We start from the raw sequence: 24293 nt of genomic DNA on the forward strand, positions 1-24293 counted from the left end.
ATCTGATCGTTTCAGGTGGGTGGGTAGAAAGTTACCTCTGTCTGTGGTTATTTTACAAGGTTGGAGGGGAGCCGTTCTCAGCCTGTTTCAGCTGAAAGAGTGAAACAGACACAACGTGTCTGATTAAAGGCTTATCTATAAGCAGCGGTATCATTGATTGATTAACTCTCTGTGTGTGTATATCTTAGTCCCATTTAATATAATCACTTGCTCGGGAAAAGCATATCCATAAAGCTATCCAAGATCAGTTAATGTGGTGCTTATATTCAAACATCTGCTTTATTCTTTGTTAATTTTCAAGTCTAGATGGGATTCAAGATTACTGAACCCGACTAGATCAGACCAGACAACTTAAAGGTTAGCTAAAGAACTTCTTATAACTTGTTTAATCACGTATTTATATGCTGTGATACTGACTATGTCTGCCTATAGCCTTGAAGCCTCACCTAAAGTTGGGCCCCTGGGCACATCTGGGATATAAATGTAGCCATGAGGTCCCATTTCACTTGTAAGGGCTGCTGAATAAGAAAGCTCAGCATTTACACTCCACCTTACATCTTTAGAGTATTTCATAGGTGCGTGAGACTGAGGTCGCTTACACATTAGGTAGCAAGAGTTTTGATGAACTGCTCATTCAGCCATCCCTCTCCACCTCCCTTGATTGAACGATGGCTTTGGCTTCCTCCAAATGAACCTTTGGATTGGTTAGGCTCTTGGTTGGCTCTGCTGTTAAATGTCTCCGTGGAATGGATTTTACTTTTAATAATGTCTCATAACTGTCTTAAAAAAGGTTTATGGCTCAGGCTTATTCTCTGGGAGATCGGCTGTTCTCTGCTAATCTCCTATAGAAACATTGTTATTGGTTCACACAGTATTTCAGTTAGTTCTCCTCGAGCTCTAGAGTCAAGTTAATTGGACACGATTGACCTATGTTAGAGAATTACTATTAGATGAGTAATATTAAGCAAAGGAAATAAGATCTTTCTGTAGCTCAGAACATGCTGGGAGTTGTGGGGAGCAGCAGGAACTGGCAGTTCCAGAAGTGTGCAGCACAGACCCCAGGAACGGGGTTGATTTAGAGAACAGGGAAGTGCTTTGTAATAACCGAGGTTTGTAAAACCAGCAGTTCTTCCTAAAGGAGCGCTAGATGGGGCAAAGCTATTCTCGAGTCTCGAGTGCCCGTAAGATGCAAAAGTACAAGAATGAAGAGAAATAGGTTGTGGCAGACTTGTGAGTGTTATTTTTGATTGCTGCTTTTTTTTTTTTTTTTTTTTTTTTTAAACTAACCCTACACTGTCATATAGCTACCAAAACCTGTTTAAAGTACTTAAAGAATAAATAGAGCATGATTTATCAGAAAGCATTTGTGTTTCCAACTGGGAACTGCATGCTGAAAGCAGGTCCAGCACACTCTTAAAAATGCTGAGTGATTAATGGACATGACATTAGTCCACCAGACCAACGTAACATCACCAAGCAGCTCAAGACACAAAAACACGGCAAGTGTTTTTGCAGAGCAGTTTTATGCAGAGCAGCTGGAACCTTGCTGTTAAATCCTGGAACTTTTGGGCTCTGCTTCCCAATTTACTTTTACATACTAACCCACTGGATGGCGTAAATCCCAGAAAAAATTATCATAAATCCAGGCTATATTCCCTAGTACAAGGCTTTACAGTATTGCCATATTAAAATTGCCAGTCTCAAAACTTCTTCAGCTAAAGTAAACTTCCTGAGAGAACTATAGGTGTCAGCATGCAGTTTAAAAATGTGTAAGTATGTGCTTAACTCTACTGAGACGTGAAGTTTCACTGAGATCAGCAGCACTACTTAAGTAAAGTTACATTTGGAGGAGTGTCTTGAAGGTCAAGCGTCAAGTACGAAAGTACTTCAGATTCACGTCGGCTGCTGGATAATACCAGTAGCAGGTACCTGGATGGCGGTACCAGTGACGTGATGTGATTTGCTATGGCAAATAATTATATTTCTATCTCATGGAAGACTGCGTTCTCTCTCTTAAACCTTATGTATTCAGACAGGGAAAAAAAGTCAGTGCTCCTGAACTTTAAGTATGGCTCTTATAATGACAAAGCTGGAGCCCAAGCTGAACGTGCTGCCACTTCAATGTCTGGGGACCTGACCCTGATGTCAGTCTTTCAAGGTGCACCTCTGATCCCTGCTGGACTGTGCAAGGAGTTGTATTACTCCTTGTAGTAACAGTCTGGTTTCCCCAGTTAGGAGCCCTGCCGCTCAGGAACTCAGCTCCACAGCTGGTGCAGAACTAGGTCTTCAGGTAGGACTGGGATCCACCACCTTAAGATGGATTTCGCAATTTGTAAGAACTGCAAAATCAGGCCGTTTGGGACAAATGGACTTACTAAGGGGCAAGTGTTTATCTCTGCTCACCGGCATTCGATGAAACACTGGCTGATCTGATCCTGGAGCGTTTCTTTGATGTCGAGTCCCTCCATTTCTCTCAGCTTGTCCTTGATGAATACCTCCTCATGTGTCTTCTGGACCTCACCTTGCAGGGAATCTACTTGCCCAGCAGGCATCTGCAACATACTCATCGCCTGTAAGTGAGGAGGTAGGCTCTGAAAAATGACAAGAGGAGAAAACAGAAGGTATGACTTAAAAGAAACTTAATATAAACTGGAATACCAGGTTGACAGCGAATCCAAGCTTAAGCATTAATTTATTTGTGGGAAGCCAGGAAAAAACCCTGTGCTCGTAAAAAGTGCCTGGATGCACACAATGGTCTATTGTTAGTGTTTCAGCATTAATTAACAACATTGCAATGTACAAAAACAACTCTTCCAGCGTGGGATCCTGGGATCTCAATGAGACAGGTGAGAAAGCTGCTGTTCTGCAAATGCCAACTTTATCCATGTCAGAAGGGTGCCAGAGATTTTTTTAATTGAATTTTCAAATGTTTGGACTTCCCATTGGTACTTTTTAATTAGCCAGTATTGTTTTTAATTTGTTCACTTAAATTTTTATATGCACTGCTTGGTCAGTGGTTTCCTGGTATTTTGTTGCAGCTGGTCATGTTCCTTTAGGAAATCAACTTCCCCTGAGGAACAACAACAACAAAAGAATAAACAACCCCCCAAACACTGTAATAAAAATTAAGCTCCCCAAGTTTCCCATGATTTGATAACCTTGGCAAGAAGGGCTTCTAGGCCAGTTTAAAGTCGTACAATAATTTCTCCTTTGTGATTGATTTTACATGTGTAGGTTGGGAGAGAAAAAATGAAAGTCTTTCTGGTATGCAAATACAGAAGCATGAAAAATACCATCTGTGTGGGTGGTCTGAAACTTTGCATTTTTCAGTTTGCGATGGTTGATAAAGTTGAGATGTTCCCAGTATCTTATGAGCTATTACTACCTTGTAAGTGTAGAGAAAAAAATATTTTACAAATTGTGAACTAGTAAATGAACTTGTAAATTAGCTGTAGTTTTTTGCAGTTCTAGAACAAAGTATTTTCCACATGCTGGGGAAGTACTAACCACTTTGATAGTGTATGTCAAATTTAAGAATGGGAAAGAGCAGAAAATAAGATAATCTGGCTTTGTAATAGCGTGCGGTTTGCTCTTCAAAGTTAGCGTCTGTCTGACATACAGGTGGCAGCATATGTGAACAAAAGCCTGGGAGTGCTGGTTTGCATGAAAAAACCCTACACAGTTCTGCTCTGGCCTTCCACCTTCAGAATGTGTAGGAAGTGTCCTTAATCAGCACATCTCAGACTCACTTAGTAACGCATTCTCCTTGCTCCGGTGATGTATTTTCTAGCGTGCTCCAAGTCCTAATTCCAGAGGTCTGCCACAAAGACAAAGCTTCTATCAGAAGTTTGGCCAGCTTATATTTAAGATCTGGTTTTCGGTGTTTTTCCATGCTTCAACCAGGTTCCAAAAATCACTAACAAGTGCCAAGCAAATTTGGTTTCAGAAAGTCCGCAGCAGGACTGCACACCATCCAAAGTAAGCACAGAGGCCCCGTTCAGGAAAGCAATTTACTGCCTTCCCTGCATCTGCAATGTGTGACTCGTGCTATGCAAAAGGAATTGGTCAGGGCCACCAGTGAGAAAATACTGAGGAGGAAACAAGAAGAGCAGCATGCTTTTGAAAGGGTGGCTGCACACGTTCTCTTCCTGAATATACGACCTCAAATGTTGCCTTCCACCCCGAGATGTTACTTTCTCTCAGTTCTCGGTTTCCATGGAAGTCAAGTGTTTCTAATCTTCACCTTCACCAGCGCCTATTTTTAAGTACAGCACAACGAATATTTACACTATTTATTTGCATTTCACCATTGCCTGCCTTCCTAATATTAAATGCACCTCAGAACAGCCAGATGTGATGATGCTTTCTCAGGGCTTGTTTGGAAACCAGAAGAGGACCCACGAGGCTTGCTTCCCAGATTGAGATCTAGAAACAAGATCCGCTTCCCTCGGGCGGTTTCTCACTCAACTATTTGCTTCACTACAGCAATACTCAAGGGACTGCTTTTCTGAGAAGTTCCCATCAGAGCTTTACTGCTCAGAGGTACCGGTAGCAGGGCTGATCCCAGAGAGATGAGCCAGCTAGAGCCAACGCAGCTCCTCCATGCCTTTGTTTACTGCCATAGCACAGTCTGAACAGAGGACACCCTACGAGATTTCCTAACCAGATGCTTGCCAGGGGAAGCCGGGGAAGGGCTGTTTCATTTAGAAATAAGTTTTCCAGCAGAAGATGTGTGAGAAGAAAACTGAAAGAAGTCTGGGAGCACACGGAAGGGACGGAATGAATAGTTCCGTGATCAAAGGTAGCTGTGGTGAATGCTGAAGATGTCCTGCTTGGGTGGGCAGAATGCCCCCCGTCCTGTCTCCCTTGGCAAGCGACAGAATCAACGTTCACGCCCAGGCGACTCAGTGCGAGGGGTGCAAGGGTATCTCTGGCTTTAGGAAGGCTGACCTACAGCCGATGGAAGAAGACAGGCTCCTCAGATGTTTAGATGTGTTCTGTGAAGGGTGAACCATCGTGACATGGCTCCCCAGATGAGCAGCTTATTGGTGCTGGGAAGGGGCAGTTCCCCTTCCACCCTAACTGCTGGATGTGTGGTCCCTTCCTTCTCCTGCACGGGTTCTGGCACCCACCTGGCCCCGCAGTGAACCAGTTGAGTGCTCTAAGAACGGGGAAATAATCCCTTTTTGTCTTTACACACACAGAGCCCTCCTCAGGTTAATTGTCTCCTGGTGTAATGAGGTGAATCAGCTAGCTAAGGAGGCATCTGAGGGCTGGAGCCATAGCAAGGCAAGTGGTGGGTGAGCATAGGACCAGACCAACGTGGAGAGCAGGTTGGCCCACGCAGCAGCACAGAGCTCCCCTCTGCCATCTCTGAACCTTTCCTCTGCCCAGCTTCTCCTCCGAACTGCTCTCCACTGAGTCCTGAGAGCCTTTGATGATCAGCTACTCGTCACTGTGAATTTACTTCCAGCTTATCTTTCATCAGTACTAAAGCCAGATGAGGCAAGAACTGTTTGAACTGGCAAGAACATGCCCACATGAACAAGGTCAGAAGTAGGAGATTCTTATCTTTAAGCGAATTAATCCAGACCAGATCTACACTTGAGTCCAGGTTGTGAAGCTGGTGCGGATGCAGTCCAGGTAGCTCTAACCCAGATGGCTCATATGCTGATAGCTGCAGAACATGCTCTGGTTGGCAAAATCCAGCCAATCTCTGAGTAAATATTCGCGCAGCTACCTATCTGAGCACCACACGGTTACCAATATATCTGCTGGTACCAGCTTACGAGCGGCACTCAAAGCCCCAAGGCTGAAGTACAGCTTATGAAAAGAGCTCTGTTGTATTTGCTCTTCATTTTTTTTTTCATTTTCTTTTGCAAAGACTGTTTTACTACAAGAAAGCAAAAGAAACAGGAGCCATTCCTACCGACAAGAGTCCAGCTACTCACCTTTGATAGCTCGCTAAAGGAAGGAATGAAAGAGAACAGGGAAAGCTAAGGCTGTATTTGCATTCAACCATCTTTTTTCCCCAATCCTATTAATTTTTTGTTATTAGTATTTTCTAAATTTAGATATACGGAAAAGGGTGTATTCACGTAGAGGAAAAGGCCATTGCTGATGTGAAATACGCTGTTGCTTGATTGCTTCCATTGCTGGGAAAGGGGAGCTGGCTCAGACCTCGATGGCCAGATAAGCTGGGGAGGAAGGTAAGTGTTGGAGAGGAATCAGCCAGGTAGGATGACATGGCAGGTATGAGAAGACAGTTGATCTGAGAGGGAGTGGGCACTGCCAGGCGAGTTGTTTCCATGTGTAGCAGGGAGATATGTTAATAACAAGATGCTCTTTGACATTGGCCTAGTGGTGCACAGACAGTTGCCAAACCTGGGGCTTGTCCTAAAGTGCAGAAGCTTTGGCAGTAACATACTCCAGCTTGGATGGGTGAGGGAGAGCATGAAGAGCAGAGCTGGCTGTGATAAATGAGTCCTGATGGATCTGTGGTCGTCTAATGTGGCACAGACGCAGCGTGCCCTATTTATGAGTGAAGATCAGGAGAGGCTGATGAGTGTCAGGAACTGAATTCCTGGTCTGGGGCAGGAGGAGGCAGCCAGCGCTGAACAGCAGTGAGGAAACCGTGCCGCAGTTACTTGATTTTTAAGTAAAGCATTACAGGTGAACGTACAACTGGCCTGACTTTCTATTCTCTTATTTCGAAATCGATGTGGAAAAAAAAAAAAAATTGGACTCAAGGAAAACAAGGATGCAGAAACATCAGAAGAACATGTATGTGTACATGGGCTAACAAGTCAAATGGAGGCTACCTCAGGACTGCTTCCCTGGCCTATAAGAACTGATGCAAGTATACTTCAGGGTGTGAACGATCAAGGTAAAGTATAGGTAGGGAATAAGAAGATGAACTAGGTAGAAGTTGAGCGTGGAAGTGAATTTAGCAACATAACCTAAAAATAGACATTTCAGCCACAGGAGCTGCTGGAGAGATATAACGAGATGTCCAGAGGATGTAATTGCACCATTGTTTTAGCTGTCAGTTCTCTGTTGTTTATGCGCATTTGTGATGCGCTTTCATAGAAAACACTTTTCTTTTGTCAAGTAAAAGACAAACTGAGGAAAGAAAACCGAGTCCTCAGGCACCTAATGGATGGTATGAAATGCTTTAGACTATTACAGCACCTTAAAAAAAAGTAAACTATAAATAGTATGGGTGATATGAATTAGAGAACACTGCTTCTGCCTCCTTGTTTTACACTTGAAGAAAGCTGCCATGTTAAGCTTGCTTGCTCTTGTCTGCAGCGTTCTTGTCCTAATCACAAAAGCATTTGTCATCCTAAACCTGACCAGTTTCAGTTTAACGCGTTCCTAACCTTGCCTCGGTAATGAGGAGACAACTGAAAAATCTGGGACCTTATATTCATCTTCAGGCACTCCTGGGTCTTCAGAAACAGTGTCTATATGACAGCCCTGCTGGAGTTTGTCTTCTCTTGGCAAGGAGCAGACCTCAGAAGAAAGTATATCCAAGAAAGCTTTGGCCATCTGAGGATGCAAGAGCGAAGAGGCAGTGAAATGGCAGAAGGAGTGCCAAGACAGACAGACAGTGTGAGAGGATGCTGGCCAGTGTTACCTGTGATCAGGATCAACTTTCCATGTGGGCATGAGCTTGTTCTGGAGCTCTATAAAGAGTTATACTGAGACAATATGATGAGTGCTGCTTTTATAGCCCTCTATACTTAATGTGCATGCTAAGGAAGACGAGCCAATTTATTTCTAACATCGCTTCTCTCGGCCCCTCTAATGTCTCTGCTTCTGAATCCAAGGGAGGCATTCTACAGTAAGGCACTAATAAATAGCTTTTCCTTGGGGGAAGAACCATTTTCCCATCTTGAAGAAATTTCTTTGGCCATGTGAAATTCAAATTTGTTAACTTGCCCTACAAACAGCAACTCATTTAGAAACAAATTACAAATATTAGATGGAGACAGTGAACTTGATAATGCAACGCTGCCACATCAGTTGTAGAATAATGCATCTTAATGAAGGCTTCCCATGTGAATAAACCATTATATTTACAAGCTTTTCACAGTTAATGACCCAGAACTGGATAACGAAACTCACATTTTTAGTGTGGTCCTCTGTCAGCAAAAGTATACATATTAATAATTGATGTTGCTGTAAAAATAGGACATAATATGAAGATTCCTGAGTTTGTGGGAAAATAGGAGTACATGGTCCATTAACTTAAAATGCTTATCTAATGTTTGATGGGCTTTGTCTTTAAAATCCTTGTTTAAATTAATAAGGCAAAATGGACATTCGTCTAAAAGAGAATTTTATTCCAACTCATCAGTCACAAGTATGCTGGTGAGAGCGCTGTTAGATTCTTCCCTTTACTCCTCCTCCCCAAAGAGAATTTAGGCTTTATGGAAGTGGAAGACCCACCAGCAGAAGGCAGGACCAAGTTCGCCATGCCTTCCAGGTAAGCCAGTGTGATGAAAGCCTCTCGACGTTTTCCCTTTTCAACTTAGGAACTCAGTTGCACAGATTGCTCTTTCCTAGCCTGAAAAGCTTGCCTTTCTGCTTAGTCAGCTCAACAGCTCTTTCCAAGGCAGACTGCTTTATTGTTCATTATAAAACACTTAGAGGTGTGCAGGCTGGCTGAACATGCTTAAGGCTACAGTTCTACATCTAGGAGGCCTCATGCTGTGGAACTAACTGCTCTTCAATTGTTCCATTACGACTACACTTCCAAGGAAAGATAGTCTTCATTTCAATGAAATAAATACATTTCATTTTACTTCACGTTATAAGGCTAACATTCATGTTATGCCTGAAAGGTAGATTTACTGCAGCTTTTATTACTGGGTACTTAATTTAGGACAGCTTCTTTTCTTAGACCTGAAACGGCAGAGCTGAAACGCACACTGCACGGTTTTATGGGACTTCTTCAGTAAATGTTCAGCTACAGACAGTATTGTCCATAACTGTAATCTTTTGAAAGATGTACTAGTTGTATAGCGTTTTGCTGTAGATTGCTTATTTTCAGTATTAGTATAGTTTGCTTCTCTGGAGGACTTGATTCCCTAAGCAAAGTAAGTATTTTAAAAGCAGTTTAAATGGTCGCTTATTTTCACCAGTAGCAAAAGTGAGATTTATTTACATTTGGACTACTCAGGCAAGTAACTCCTTACTAGCAGACTAAAAGAATTTACTACCTAAGCAATTGGGGTCCTGTTCTTTACTTATGAGTGTTATTCTACTGAATTTTAAATGTGATCCGAATTATATCTAGTAGTTTGATATAGGAGTTAGCTATGTTCTTGCTTTCTCGTTTCCTCGATGCATTTTCTTTGGCTGTGGGAAGAACGTATTTTAAAGAGTTCTCTTGTCTTATGAAGATTATTCATATAGGTTCCATGGTATGCAAATGGTGATAGCCGCATCAATTATATGGCTGAATTCCTAAATTAGGCACAAAAAGGGAACAACTAAGCAAAATATATTGCATTCATTAAAGCTCCCCTACTATATGATTCACTTCAATGGCTTTGCCAATTAAAATAATAGTCATACGCATTCAAACAAAGCATTTGTAGTAAGAGGTCTTCTTAGAAAAATATTGAAAATGGCTGTTTTATAGATTTATATAGTATATATTTCACTAAAAATATTGACATGTAACACTTTTTAGTAAGATAAAAGAAAGAAAATTTGACGTGGAGAAAATATTTGTATTCATGACCGTACAAGTTCATGTAATTTTGGTTATGTTTACTTCTCATGTTTCCCTCGGCATGCTGTTAAACTTCAAGGAATGGCAGGTACGTTTTGCTCTTTGCAAGGCAGTGATTTCATTGTTAATGTGACTGCAGCAATGAAAGCCAAATTGTTCGCGGGCTTCTTGCTTTCCAGCGTCTTTCTATTGCAAAAATAAGCAGGTTTAAAATTTCTCTTGAAAACAGGACAGATCAGTTATCGCTGTTTAGATGTATATGCCTGTCTGGTGAAATAACAAATGACTTTGTGCTGACATCTAAACGTCACCTAGGCTGTGAGTAAAACAGGAGTCATTTTAATCTTACGCTTGATAAAAACAGGCCTGGTGTGTACCACTAATGTCACTGCCCACTTTCAAGAGATGAAGAAATATTTTAAATTTCATGTGCTTATGGAGTTTGTGGTTCGTAAAATCTCATATAATATTTATTTAGCCATAGCCTATGATGTTTACACAGAAGGCTATTCTGGGAAATGCTATTATTTCTTTTTTTCTTCTGACTGGATGAAATGAATTATATTTATCAGGAATTCAAAGAACAAGGAATGTTTGGCAGACTGTTTTCTCAGATATAAATAAAAGCATTACCCAAGTCAACATGCCTAAATTAGGGTATGTTTAAAAGAGGTAAGGAGGAGGGAACATTTTTTAATTTAAGACCACAAAGACTCTTTTATGCGAAAAGGATATAGAGGAAGGAAGACAGAATAGTGGCAATACTATGAGAAAATCATAGATCAGCATGTACTGTGCCACTGACTCTTTGGTAAGGGCTGAAATTACGGAACAGACCGGTGTGAGAGCTGCATAATTGTACATCAGTGGATCTATCTGTGAGACAAGGAGTTCACACGTGTGCGTGTCCAAAGCATGCAGGGCTTGGTCCTAGAAATTGTTTAAGCATGTAGAGCACTTGACTCCAATGGAATTGATTACCTGGGCTCATTAAGTGAAAACATGACCAAAACTCTGGAGTACTCGTGCCTTAAAGTTGCAACAGTAGGCTGAGCCCCTAAATTGGGAAGGATTCTGTCTCATCTATTTTTGTATTCCTTGTTTCTCATCTCCACCTACCAATCCATGAATCAGTCTGATTGCAAACTGTTTATCCTAACGTTCTATGTTAAAACCAGCTTTTCCTCTTTCCAGTAGCATGTATTCTGAGATGATAACTCCTGCAGGGTCTGCCCTGTTAGGAAAGTCAGTCGGGGAGAGCGCTGAGTGTAGATCCATTATTAGGCTTGGGCTGTTTCACACCACCCTGAGACAAAACTGTTGCCAAAAACCAGTTTGCACATCCAGTTCTGCTGAGCTGATAGCTAGCGTGCACTGCAGCAAAATGAAACAATCACGGCAGCCTCTGGGGTGTTTAACGACAGAGAATTTGTAAATGCCAGAAACAGGCAAGTGGCAGTATGCACCAGTTTAAAACTCGCAAAACTGGTGGATTATAATTGAGCTGTAACAGTGAAATAGAGCGAGGAAATACAGGTTGGTTTGGACAGCACGTAGGTGTTTTCATAGTCGATGTGTCCTCTGGCAACATCAGTGTGGTCAGTGTGGCTTTAACAGACCTATGCCTGGAACATTGCTTACGGTGGTCATGCTGGAGCTGGAAGTAAACAGCACTGTGGCAGCGACGTGAGGAAGACCAGGAAACAGGTCAGGATACAGTTATCAAGATATATGTGCTCTTAGTGAGGCTTGCTTCTCTTTACAAATTAAACCAGTATTGCAAATTGTGATTTATCGAAGATTTAGAAAAACATGTGCTGAGGGAATCATGCTGTTTCTGCAATTAAGCTTTAATAAATAATAGTAATAATGAGACTTTACTTTTGAGCCAAGAAAAATCTCTGGAACATAGGATTCTACTCTGTCATCGAGCAAAAGACAAAATAGGATCAAATTCCAGAAAAGATACATAATTTTTTCTGAAGCAAGTAGACAGTAAAGAAAATAATACTGAATTAAGTAAAAGACTGGACAATTCTTGGTCTTTGCACATATTTCCGTATCTTTTAGGCCAACACAACTGAATTTTTCCTAAAATCATTATTTGGAACTTCAAATGGGCTAGCTCTTTTTGCAAATCAGTCTTTCTATGAAAGTAACATAGACATTTTTAAAACAGCTATAATTATAAGAGAAATTATATTTATTGCAGTAAGTTGAGTCTCCTTTGGGATGGACTTGGAGTAATGGATGGCTAGGTCTCCTAATTTATCTAAGTCGTGCAGCATTAGAAAAGCAAATTCAACATATTTACACATGAAGATCTGTGGTCATTTTTTAGAGGGCTGACGTGATCATACATCAAAGGGACTTGACCTTTGGAGCTCACTGCCTATCTATCAGTGTGAACCAATGTCTGCTTGTACTCGCTTCCTTTGGAGACCACAGAAAGGGAATGTACATGAAAAGTAAAGGGAAACATAAATGGGGAATATCAAAACACTAGAAGGATGAACAGATTATTTTTTTTTATTTAGAGGTATCAATTTTTTCCCCTACATGCTTTGATTATATTCTTGACAGAGTGTAATGAGTCTGAGTGCAGAGCTGCAAACATCAATTTTCTTGCTCCTAAATGGAGGTCAGGATATAAATATGCTGTTATGTGTTTGGTTTTAATTCCCTTCATCCCTATGATCATATAGATTTCCTCCCCGTAAACTAGGCTTTTTACATCTTAGTGATCAGTTACTCCTACCATCGGCCACCATGAAAAGAGTGCTGGGCTGTGAACCCTCCAATAACTGATACTAGGTTTAGAGCTCCTTCCTAGGACTCTGGTGTTAAGACTTGACAGAAACTGTCAGGGGATTTGACAGGAAACGACTGCTTGCTTTGCAAAAAGTGTAATTTCTAATTAATTTTCAGTACAACCCAAATACTCACCATTTTACGTCTACACTAGTTAAAATCTCTGGGAATTCTTTTTGTCTTAACACAGGCAGAACTTGTACCCAAAGCTCTGTTTAGATATGCTGGCCACATCTACTGCTAGTGACCAGCAGATATTAAAGGCAATAATCCATGAGGTGTTATCTGTATTTAACATGGCAAAGCTTAGGTAAACGTACATGTTGCTTCCTAGAGGTAAGATTGTAAGGTCATTCGTAACTGATGATACATGTTTCGGATGTATGTTATAGGCACAACTAATTTTCTTAAACCTATAACATAGCTAAGGGCAGTTCCATTGCTGGGCAAGAAAATCATCAAAGCTGTCTGGGAGAAGCAGAAAGCATGTTTTAATTCAAAATTAAATTATTTGTTGATAAATCGATTATTTAAGGTCTGTAGAACATGGAGGTATAAATAAAACTATTAAACATGAAGCAGTGATGAATGTTTCTGTAATGTGGCACTGTGAAGCAGCTTCACTAGATCTTGGTGCAAGGGCTGTGCTGTTACTTGAGCTGGAATTGGAGAACTGTGGGGCTCTCCTAACAAAGGCACCCGCAGAATTGGTGGTGGCCAAAGAAAATGTCAACTGTAAAGACTTTATCCTTTTCATCAGGTACTTGCTAGGAAGGAAGACGGTAGGAGGTGGAGGTGTACCTTCTCTAATTGTGGGAGGAAGAGCATCCTTCTAGAAAGGGTGCTTTCACTTTTTTCTTTCACCCTATACATTCTAACTGGTCATGAATAGCCATTCGCTTCCCTGTGCTTTTGCAGTATGACGTGAGGAATATTTTGATTATTTCTGTATGGACTTACGGAAATACTGATGTATTAACATGGCAGTTCTAATGCCCCGTTTTCCTACTCTTGACATACACACGCAGTGGTTTGCAAAGGGGTGGGAGAAGACAGCTTTGCTGCTTTAACGCTACTCCAGAAATAAGGCAGCCCCAAGTGTCTTGGAATTATGAATTAAAAATCAGTTAATAGAATGTCCTTGCTCTGTCATGCCTGGGTCGAATTCCCTAGAACCTGGGGCAAGTTCTACGCTGTCCGTTTCCATATCTGCCATGTACGTTGAACTACGTATATACAGCACAAAAGCATGCAGCATAAGACAAACCATGCTATTTCTGTCCCATCGACCGTTTCAGTTCTGTATTCCTTAAAGAATCCTTTTAAAATAGGAAGAATCTTAAAAACTAATTTCTCATTTACTGCTAAATTACAAAAGTCTGAAAAACAACAGACTGTGGCATTTTATATTCTCTAGGCAGGACTACTTACCATCCCCAGAAATATCATTTCCTCTTCTCTCATTTTCTCTGTTTTCTTGCGCTGGATATACCCATGCCAAACCTGAATTGTAAACAAAACTCTAATGAGATAAATGGGCCTTGTTACAGCTTCCTTTACTGTGGCAGACACAGGAAAAAACAAATAGAGGAAGGAAAGGCACAATATACAATTGAAACTATTAGTCTTTAACAGGTTGCCATCTGCTATTTTTTTTTTTAAAGCAAATTCTGGAGCTCTTTATCCCCTTACACTGGTATATCTGGCTTCTAGACACAACAATATCAGGGTTTCAAAAAGTATTTAGACTTCAGATTTAGATGGAGCTTATGTTCTCATCAGGCTGAACTGCCTGAATTATTCATGTCTAAGGACATTTTCTGGAATTTAGCAGTGATCTCCCTTTGTCATCTTTTCAAGATATGGAGTGAACTCTTTCCCCAGAGATCACAGAAAAAGACATGAATTCTTTGAGATGCACTGGATTCCAAGGGGATGCCAGAGAAAGAGCAACTGAGGTCAGAAAAATCAGAATGGAAAAACAACATGTAGGTTATAAAGTCATCCTGCGCTGCTGGTGCAGGGCTGTTTCCATGGATCTCACATCTAGGGTCCTGTCTCATTTTGTTAAGTGGTTTAAATTACGTGTTTCACCTTGTTAGACACCCTGAAAGCTATCCTTTCAGAACATTTCTCATCCTATGAGCTGTATTTCTGTCTACTGCTGCTCTTCTGAACAAAACACTGCCACTTGGTTCTGCCAGAACTGTTGTTAAATCAGAGATTTCACCTTTTGAATGCAAGTGGCAGCAGCATCTGGACTTGGACCCATCTGGACCTGATGCTTAGTTTGTCTTTTTCTCTTCTCTTCGAGGTAGATTTGCTTCATGAACGCTGCTCGACAACGGCCTTGGCGAGCCCTTTCTGCAACCTGGATCATTCTAATGGCTTCTTCAAATGCCATGGCCTTGACGGGTTTCTTCAACAGCACAGCCAAAAAGAAATGGACAAAGAAAAGCATTAGTGTCATGTGTTTTGCTAATTGCTTACCTCAGCTAATGAAACAACAAATGATCTTCTTGCGGAAACTTCCCAAGACAGACAAATAACTGTCATGAACAGCAGAGTCCTGTCTCAGTGCTATCTTGCAATATCTTGGAAGTTTGGTATCTTGAGACGTGGTTTTTTGAGGACCTTCAGGAAAAAGGGAACCTGATGTGTGACAAGGACAGCCTGGTGCTATAGTGGCAAACAAGAATGGCTCTGTATGGCTTGTCTATCCTGCTGACCTTTATCCCTTTGAGAAAAAAGACATGAAGAGCCGTAGGGCTTTGTCCTGTTCAAAGGAGAATTTCTTAGGCTATGGAATGTCTTCCTTTTACTTTTCTGAAGGGATGGGTTTCTGGATGTGCTGCTGGGACCCTAGCTCTCTTGCTGAATGGAAGGACAGGCTGTTCTGAGCAAGCCCAGCCCAAGCGGAAGCAGCCTGGGGAAAAATATATCGGAACAGTGCAGCTGGAGAAAGGGACTCCCCCTTCTCGCTCCTGAGAACCGTTGTTAGCCCCTCATGCTTTCCACGGAAACGCTGAATTATTGTCCTTTCTTGACGTTAATCCCCCAACTGGAGACAGTTCACATTTAAAGCTTCTATATATATTGTGTGGAGCTTGCTATACTACGCTTTCAGCAGGGCTTTCTATAAAAGAATTACATAGGACAAATGATCTGCAGAGCAGGCTCCTCTGATGAACTCTGCTGTTTTTTGATTTAGATTAGACTGCTTGGAATAGCACTGCCACGGACGCTGAAGAATACAGCGGGCTGCTACACAGCAGTTAGGATTTTCTGAGTGCACATGACTTGCTACGATGCATGCAGAAGTGCGGACAACCCTCTAGCAATTCCAGCGGTGACTGAACTGGAAGTGCAGCACAGGGCACTGGGCTCACACTGTGTGAGGTTATTTCACCCGTGTTTACGGAATCCTGTGCCTCTCTTGGGAGACCCGGACCCTGCCAGAGCGCAAAGTGTGAGAGCCTGGTGCTGCCAGGTGAGCTGGCTGCACGCTGGATTGTCTTATCTGTGCCAGGCTGAATGGGCGTGGGAGCAGAACTGTGGGAAACAAAAAGGCCTCAAGATGTAATGTGCCGAAACAGGATCTCCACAGACCTATATCCGACAACTAGAAGAGCAGAGCATTTACCCAGAGGTTTACTGTGGGGGCCAAGAGGGCTGCAGCTGCCCATTAAAGTAATCTAGCAGAAAGCCTGTGCTCTGTCTCTGCAGATTGCCCCTGTCTGACTAGCGCTGTTCCTTTCCCTGGGAACCTTCCCGCTGTTGCTTTGTGGGATCAAGGCGCAGGCTTCCCCCACCAGCACAAATACTGGTGGAGAATTCAACGGCTGGGGCAGTGCAGCCGTTTGACTAAGTATTCCGATCAGGACTGTCTCTTATGGCTATAGCATCCATGCATCTAAGTCACCCTGACATGTAGGCACGGTTGTTTATTTCAAGGGGTTAGCAACGACTGCTTGTAGGCACTGCGCCATTTCCAAAAGGTCAAAAGTATATCAAATCCAGAACAGTTTTCGCTGGAGTGCTCGTGTACTTCTCCGTAATGACTTTTGCTCTGCCAAAACTCAATTTTCTACTCCTCCGAGCAGCTGCAGCTCTGTAGCTGTACAGAAGAGACTGCAGTCATTGTTCCGAGGTTATAAACAACTGAATGCTAACAGTTGTGCTGACCTGAACTTTGAGTTTTGCCCGTTCCGGTTAGGAATTCTGGTTCAGTAAAACTTAAGGCCAACTTGATTTCAGTAGGACTAATAAAGTGATGAGAGTTAGCTAGACACGTAAAGCACCCACTAAACTTGTCCAAAGGGCTGCCCTTTCTCTGACACTCACACATGTAAAGCAGAGTTGATTCATTTCAGTCTTCACCACACTCAAGATGTGACTGGATATTGTTAGACAGGAAAAATTAACGTTACTTTCTATTTGTGCCTTATCTGTAAACAGACTTTTACTTTCTAACTGCTATAAAAGTACTTTTCACTTCAGTGGCTCATGTGTCCAGGCACGTGTGGCTGTAAATTAAAAAAGTCAAGCATGTTATTACGGAGGTATGTAGCATCCTCACCTGTGTTTGCAGTCCAGCATTAAGCAAAATCTGATCAAGGATTTTCTCCCGCTGCTGCAGGACTTCCAGATTTTCTTTAATGAAATACCTTGGGATAGGTACTTCTAAGTCTTCCTAGACGAAGAAATAGTCATGAGATGCTTTTTAGAACTGCATGAAAATCACATTACTTATTAATTGGACACCTTTGCAAAGCAATTAAATTGGACTGAGATTGTTGAATATTGTGGAGTGCTGGGGAATTTGACCTCTGTAGCAGCTGCTGAGCTGTTACTTTGCAATTACTTAAGGCCTAATTCAACAAAAACAAATAAATCAACCCAGTTTCTGAGCCATGGGAGCCCAGAAATCTTTCATTTTATAATGGCTCGATTATATTTTCAAACTGTTAAAATATTTGGCAGGGTTGCTGGAAATTTAAACATGATTTCCACTGAATTGAATACCTCTGGTTGTATGATCATCACACTTTTTTTTTTTTTAATCAACATGAAAAATAGATCTGTTCTCTTGCGTTTTTTCCAGCCTTTACAAGGAACCAAAGCACAATTCTGTTTGTCTGCAGCTATTTCTACCTGTAGACAAGCTGCCACTGTTTGTGACTGATATCTCAGTCACTTCTCAAAATCAGGCATAATTGGAAGTGGCTGTTTTCACTCACTTCTGTCATTAAAAAGATGTAACTGATTTATGTTTCTACAGATTCTTCTCCTGTAGAATTTCACTTTCGTGAGAACTGAAAAAAAGACGCGGTCAGACAGAAAAACTCCCCAAAAGCTCAGATGCTGTGGAGTGACGTAACTTGTTCTTTGTATCATATTGAAGACTGGAGCGGGGGGGTGATGTGTCTTCATAGGTTTGGTTTGTCCTGGTACCATGTTCTCTATATACTGTTTCAGGAACATCTAGAGTCTCCCTTCAAAAAAAAAAAATGATTTACCCAGAAGTATAGAAGCAAGGATGGGAGGGACAGGCAGTAGTTACCCTGTTGTGCTACTCAGGGGTTTTACAGTCAAGTTATGCAATAATATGTATATATGGTATATGTGGATGCTTGGTCCTTTTGCCCAAGGAGCCTAAGACAGGTACAAGACTTCATGCTGCACTGTCAGTGCTCTATTCTGTCTGCTGTGGCAACCGCTGTGCTTTGACCTGCTCAGGGAGACCTTTGACTTGACCCTTTGCAGCCTCAATCCTAGCTCTGGCGTGGACTGATGCAGAAGAGAAAAGTGCTGGCTGTAAAAAGCCAAGCACCACTCCTGCCTTGACACAGGCACATGGTAAGTGTGCTGCTTGTGAGCTCTAAGGCCTTCCAATTTGGAAAGCAAAAATTTCCAGGGAAGGCTGTGGCCAGTGAAATCAGTCCCTATGAAGATTTCATTACTAATTCCTTCAGCTGCACACTGTGCAGACGGGACATCCCTCTTATAGCAGCATAAAAAAGCCTCCAAGCAGGACTGTGTTTACCCCTCTTGATTTTATCAATGTAGAGGTCTGGTACGCTGAAGTTTCTAAATAGTTGTCTCATTAAGCTCCCTGTTTGCACCTTCCAACATCCTTGATTGTTGATGGAAATGATTATATGTTGTGCTTTCGGAGCGCCAGTTGCTCTAGGATGGATTACAAACCTGGCTGTCTTTAGGTATAAGAAATCATACGGTTTGCCTGGATGCCCTCGCACGCGTTGAGAGGGTTTTTCTGCTGTCAGGTAGCTGTGAGAATCGGTGTAGGGATGATGAGTATCTCTGGTGTCTAACCTGGGCTTTAATTACAAGTGATTCTGGACGGTGACTTTTACTGACTGTAAAGGTGAGATCAAAGCCATAACATAATGCTGGGGCTGGAGGGGGTGGGGAGCAGGGAGCCTGCTTCTCTTCAGTATCTCTTTTTGGGGCCCAGCATTGAAAAATTAGCTTGAGATGTTTATCCTCAAGTCAAATTTGCAGCTTTTTTGCCACTCCCAGCTCCACATGGGATTTGCGTATCCAAATACCTTTACAATTACCCTAGGAAACGGAGTGACTGAGTGCTGGAAGCAACCGTACAAAAACATGAGGCACAGAACTAAAGAAAGATGAAGTTTGGCCTTAAAGTGACATAGTAAAAAGTATGCAATGTCATCGCATAAGATGTAAAATAAGACTACTCTGTTGTGTTCTCTGTCTACGATCATGCTGGCTCTTAGCCCACGATAATACAGTGAAAGGAAGGAGTACAGATATCCTTTCTGGGTAGATTCTTTAAGAAACAGAAGTTATTTGTCAAGTACTGGCCAAGAATTTTGTTTTGTAACCAAGAATTTGTGATTATTTGATAGAAAAAAACCCACAAATCTGTATTCCTATCTATCATGGAAAACAATGTTTTCTTTGAAAAAGCCTGAAAACTTTTCAGTGACTTTTTTTTTTTTTTTGTAGTAGGTAGGTACATCATACCATCTTAAAATTAAGGTGTAATACAGGAATTTGGATTTCTGCTTGGTTTTTTTAATAGATGTCAAGTATGGCTTTTTGGACTTGCCAACTTTTTTACTGCAGGTGAGCTTACTGGTAAAGTCATGGAAACAGCAGTGCTTAATGATTTCAAAATATGATGCGAAGGATCGGTTTCCCTGGAGGTGTATTTATACTCCCTAGTGTGCCTTCTCATAGTTTACAATAGTTCTCTACTGCGATTAATGTAGAAGGTAAAGAACTAGTGAAAGTTCACAGTGATTACCATCCTAAATTTGCAGTGAAATATAGCTGTGCAATTGCAAACAGAAACATGCTGGCAAATCTCAAAATGATGCTATAAGGATATTAGGCAATTTATCTTACGTTATAACTGGGATCCTGGAAAAAAAAAAAAAAAAAAAAAAGTAGTAATTTAGCTCTAACTTCCCCCCCCCCCACGGCCGCAGATAAGCCGCGGTACCTGAATGTGACGATAGGTGGGGCTGTCTGCGAGAGAAGGAACCGTCCCTGTGCGGGCAGGGGCTGCTCGCGGACCAGCCGCTCTGCAGCCCTGCGCTCCAACACCCCCCGCTCCTGCCTCTTGCACAAGCAGCGGCTTGGCTCACATTTCTCGTTTTAGTAGTCCATTGTACAACAAACCACCAGACCAGACGATGCAACTTCTAAGCGTTACCTGCTCCCTGCTGCAGAAGCCTGGAGCCTGGCTGATTCCAGTGACACAAAGGGCAGACTGGAGGGGACTGTACCTTAGTTATCAGTTGCCCATCTTCTACCTAATCCTGCATTAGAATCAGGCAGAGTCAAGCTGCTGACATTAATAGTGGAGTTGTCTTAAGTTAATACGACTTCATGTTGGGACGCGTGCAAGGGAAAGATCCACAGAGCCTGGGTTGTTACGGAGAAGCAGAAGTGCAACGTATCGATCAAGCAGATTAGCTTTTAAAATCTTGCTCCAATATATAATGCTCATCATAGATCAAATATACTCCCATCTTTAAAAAAAAATACCATAATCACTGATCATCCAGTACACCAGCGAACATGCAAGAAGCTAAATCACTTGATGGAACATCACAGACCACAAGTAAACGTGACTGTCCTTAAAATGCAGGATAGGCAAAGTTCATATGGATTTGCTCATAATAGAGGTAAGCTTACCGGGAGAAGCTTTAGATCTTCCAGGATATTATCAACGTAATGAAATTCTGAGTTCTCCAGGTCCACCATCTCTTTTTTTATCTCCAGGATCCGGCCCATCACGCCATCCAGCACTTGCCGAATCACTGTTCGCTTCTGCTGGTGAATGAGCCGGTCATGGGCCGTCCCCAAGTTACGGGAGATTTGTATGTATTTGATGTAGGAAGCAGCTAACATCTTGAATGCTTTCACGTGGTCCTTCTCTGGCTCAAGGAACTCTTCTCTTTCTCTCCAGAGCTGAATGTCGAGGTCTTTCTGGGCATCTGTCCACATCTTATTGTAAGTACTAATTGAAAAGAGAAGACTATGTTAACCTGACATGAAAGCAAGAGTTAGCGTTCATTGATGCCAGGGTTCTATGTGTGTGGGTTTCTCAAAAAAAGTGAGCCTAGAAATGTGAGCTATTACATTTATAAAGAGATTTTAACTAAAATGTATTTTTAAAAAAATTAGCAAAAGTTTATCTTTTTGATTGTTTTAAAAAATAGGCATCTTAAAATGTTTTATTAATGAAAGCTTCAACGTTAAATACGTTTCAACTTCATCCTTGACATGCCTGAAGCATCCTTTAAATGCTTGAAGCTACAGCCCCCAACAGTGCCACGAGTGTCAGTCAGTTCTGCTGAGACGATGATTTAATAGAAAATGTGTCTCCCCTCAAAGCCCTTATGATGGGGGAAGGTCCATTTTGGGTCTCTGCATGTTTGGGATGAGGACCAATTGAGATTTCTAAACCATGTGTTGCTTTTCTGCCTTTCTGAAGTGGTTGCTCAGAGCTAATTGTAGCGTCAGGGCTGTATCGGTGCCAATGCCAGAGCGTAGCTGTGGGCGCTACTGCAAATGCGAAGTGAGAAAAATAAATTACTTCTATGATAGCAACTGCTGCGCTCCAAGCAATTGCTAAATGTCTGGTCCAGTGGCTAGAGGACTATCTGATGTGGAAGATGTCATCTAAGGCCAGCTTAACTCCGAGAAGTCATAATGCTGTTTACTTGCTAGTTCTGGCAGGAAAAGGTGGACTCTGATGTGGGCAGGGGCTGGGTGTCGGTGGCTTTTCGTGGTGAAAGCAGGTCAGTGCAGAACATCATGGGAAATCGGCCTAAAGGAGCAAGAAACGGTCTCTGGGCGATGAGGCTTTTACCCAGAGAAGAGCTCAAACAGCAGGTTTGTCACTGAAAGGTGCTAACATCTGTGGTAGTGACAGACACTTCTAGGTCCTGTTTTACTTTGTAACCTCTCTTTGCCAGATGGAGACTCTCTCTTGGGAGTGACAGGCATCAAAAAAACTTACGTCCCTGAAAATGCTTCTCTACTAGCAGAGCTAAGAAATTTCTTCTCCACCGAGACTCAGTTTTGCTGGGAGGAAAACAGTTGATTCATATTGTCAGGGGAAAACAGTGGGTTAAGTTAACAAGGAAAGCTGACTTTTGTTTCTTAGACCTAGAAATAAAGGCCATTTATTTAGTGCAATCTAGACCCATCCACGAGCTTAACCAAGCTATTGCTTACTGTTCCTAGAGCCTCTCAGAGAAGGATGAGGACAGTAAAAGGCCTCATCTCCATCAGATGAGCTTTCAGAGCTGACCTCTCGCTGGTCTGAGCAGCACTGAGGGAGTGCTTGTGTATTAATTCTGACAAGAAAGCTGGGTGGCTGTTCGCATTGCCTGTGCTTGACAATAAATGCCTAAATTGGAGCTCTGTCAGCTGATTTTATCAGAGTACAGAACAGAATGACCCCAGGCTTGTGCTGCAAGAGGGACGAGTGGGGTGGAGAGGACAAACTCCAGCCCACAAAGTGCCCCAAGCGTGGGGCGTGCACTGCACATCCAGGATGCTGATGGGGCTGCTGGGACTCCCCAGAGCAGTCAGCGAAAACACCAACAATCTGAACCATGCTATTGAATTTGCACCATTAACTTTTTAAAGTGCATATTATACTTTTCAGCTGACCTGGGGTTCTGCAGGATGCAGCTGGTTCTTGCTTTTCCTAATGCCTCTGCAGCCCACCCAGGTCTTTCCCCTTCCTCTTTTCCTACTTCATTTACATCCCGCTGCACTACCCAAATCACTCAATTGCGGCAATTAACCCAGGTGCAGCAGATAAACAAAATAAAACCAGCAGAGTTTTTCTCTCAAAGCCAGAAGGCTGGCCCAAACAAGACCAGAATTAGCTTTGACCTAACAGCTCTGCCTGTTGATCAGTGGGAGTTTTGTACACGTCGTCTGAAGCTGGGACACGGAAGAACACGCGCTGCTGTGAGGTTCACCAGGTTTTCCAGCACAGAAGGAAACAACGTGGTATTGTACTTAGCTAGCTGTGCCTACTCACAGACCGTTTGGTAGCAGGGAGGTTATAAATCCTGGAGGAAGCCTAGCCCTGCAGGTTGTCCCTACACCCATACCGCTGATTTATGAACAGGGGGTATCCTCGGGCCAGAGCGTTTTGAATGCAGGTTATTGCGCGGAGACAACAGGTTGTGCCGCAAGGAGAACCCACTCCACGATTGTCTGCTCCAATTTACAATAATCTCCCTTTCTGCCTCCTCTGACTGAGGAATGTCAAGTGGTTCCTCCTGCTGAGCCAGCTAATATCCAGTTTCTTTTTGTATTTTGAATGACTTTTTGAGGGAGGAGGGGGACGGAGTGCTCTAGCCCTTCAGACTACGTTAACCTAATACAATATCGATAGAACCTAATTGCTTCCATAAAGCATTAGCTTATCAGATAGGCAGGAAGATGATCGCAAGCATGCTACTCTGGGTCACATGTTAAAACTATGGACATTAGGGTACGTTTGCAGCTTTTGTAGCAGTGATGCTTCATGTAAACGAGGGCAAAAGAAGGGACAGGCCCACTGGAAAATGAAGTATTGAAGGAAAAGATTGATGTGGAACTGCTAAATTCTCAGCTGTGATAAGCTGATAGCTCCTGTGTACCTGCTGCGGTCAGGGCGACTGACACCTGGGGGGGACCTGGCCCTCATGCTTCAGTTTGTTAGGCACGTGATGGGGAACAGCAGATACTTGCTAACGGGACTGTGCGAGCAGAAATGTGATCTGAGTGTTTCTTCAGTGTACCCCGATTAAAAACTAGCAGACACATGCACAGGCATTTGTTTCCCCTCCCCGAAACAGAATTAAAATAATTATTTCACGTTTTACTAGTGTCCAAATGGGAGCCCTTCTGGACTAGTTTGAAGGATCAGATGTGCTTGGTGTTTATAGCCCTTTCTGGTGGGCTTCGCAGAGCTGCTGTCATCCTAAGGAGCCCTTCCGCTTTGGAGACAAATATGCTCAAGGGCAGCCAGGAGTACTGCGTGTCTTTGAGGTTACGTGTTAAAAGCAAAGGATGAGACTGACTCTCCCTGCCTGTTAATCAGGCAGCATGTGACCCCTAAGTCCCTATGTGAATTTTTGCCTATCTGCTCAGTCTCCCCTTGCATTAAGTGGGAAATTCCCTCAAAATTGCTTCCATGCGCTGAAGGGGGAGTATTACACAGCCTTGA

The 24293-nt window shown here is 42.4% G+C and overlaps 1 protein-coding gene across 1 annotated transcript in view; it reads right to left on the reverse strand.

The window, feature by feature from the left end:
- IQCA1 (IQ motif containing with AAA domain 1) overlaps positions 1–24293 on the reverse strand; it is a 112297-nt gene that overhangs the window by 78892 nt on the left and 9112 nt on the right. The window contains exons 2-6 of the mRNA XM_055719502.1: positions 20750–21074; positions 17136–17249; positions 14787–14975; positions 13988–14059; positions 2404–2591 (exon numbers count right to left, since the gene is read on the reverse strand). Coding sequence (XP_055575477.1) covers positions 2404–2591; positions 13988–14059; positions 14787–14975; positions 17136–17249; positions 20750–21074 — 888 coding nt within the window. The remainder of the gene's footprint in view (positions 1–2403; positions 2592–13987; positions 14060–14786; positions 14976–17135; positions 17250–20749; positions 21075–24293) is intronic.

This window comes from Falco cherrug, chromosome 8 (assembly GCF_023634085.1).
Source record: "Falco cherrug isolate bFalChe1 chromosome 8, bFalChe1.pri, whole genome shotgun sequence".
NCBI classification, from domain to species: Eukaryota; Metazoa; Chordata; class Aves; order Falconiformes; family Falconidae; genus Falco; species Falco cherrug.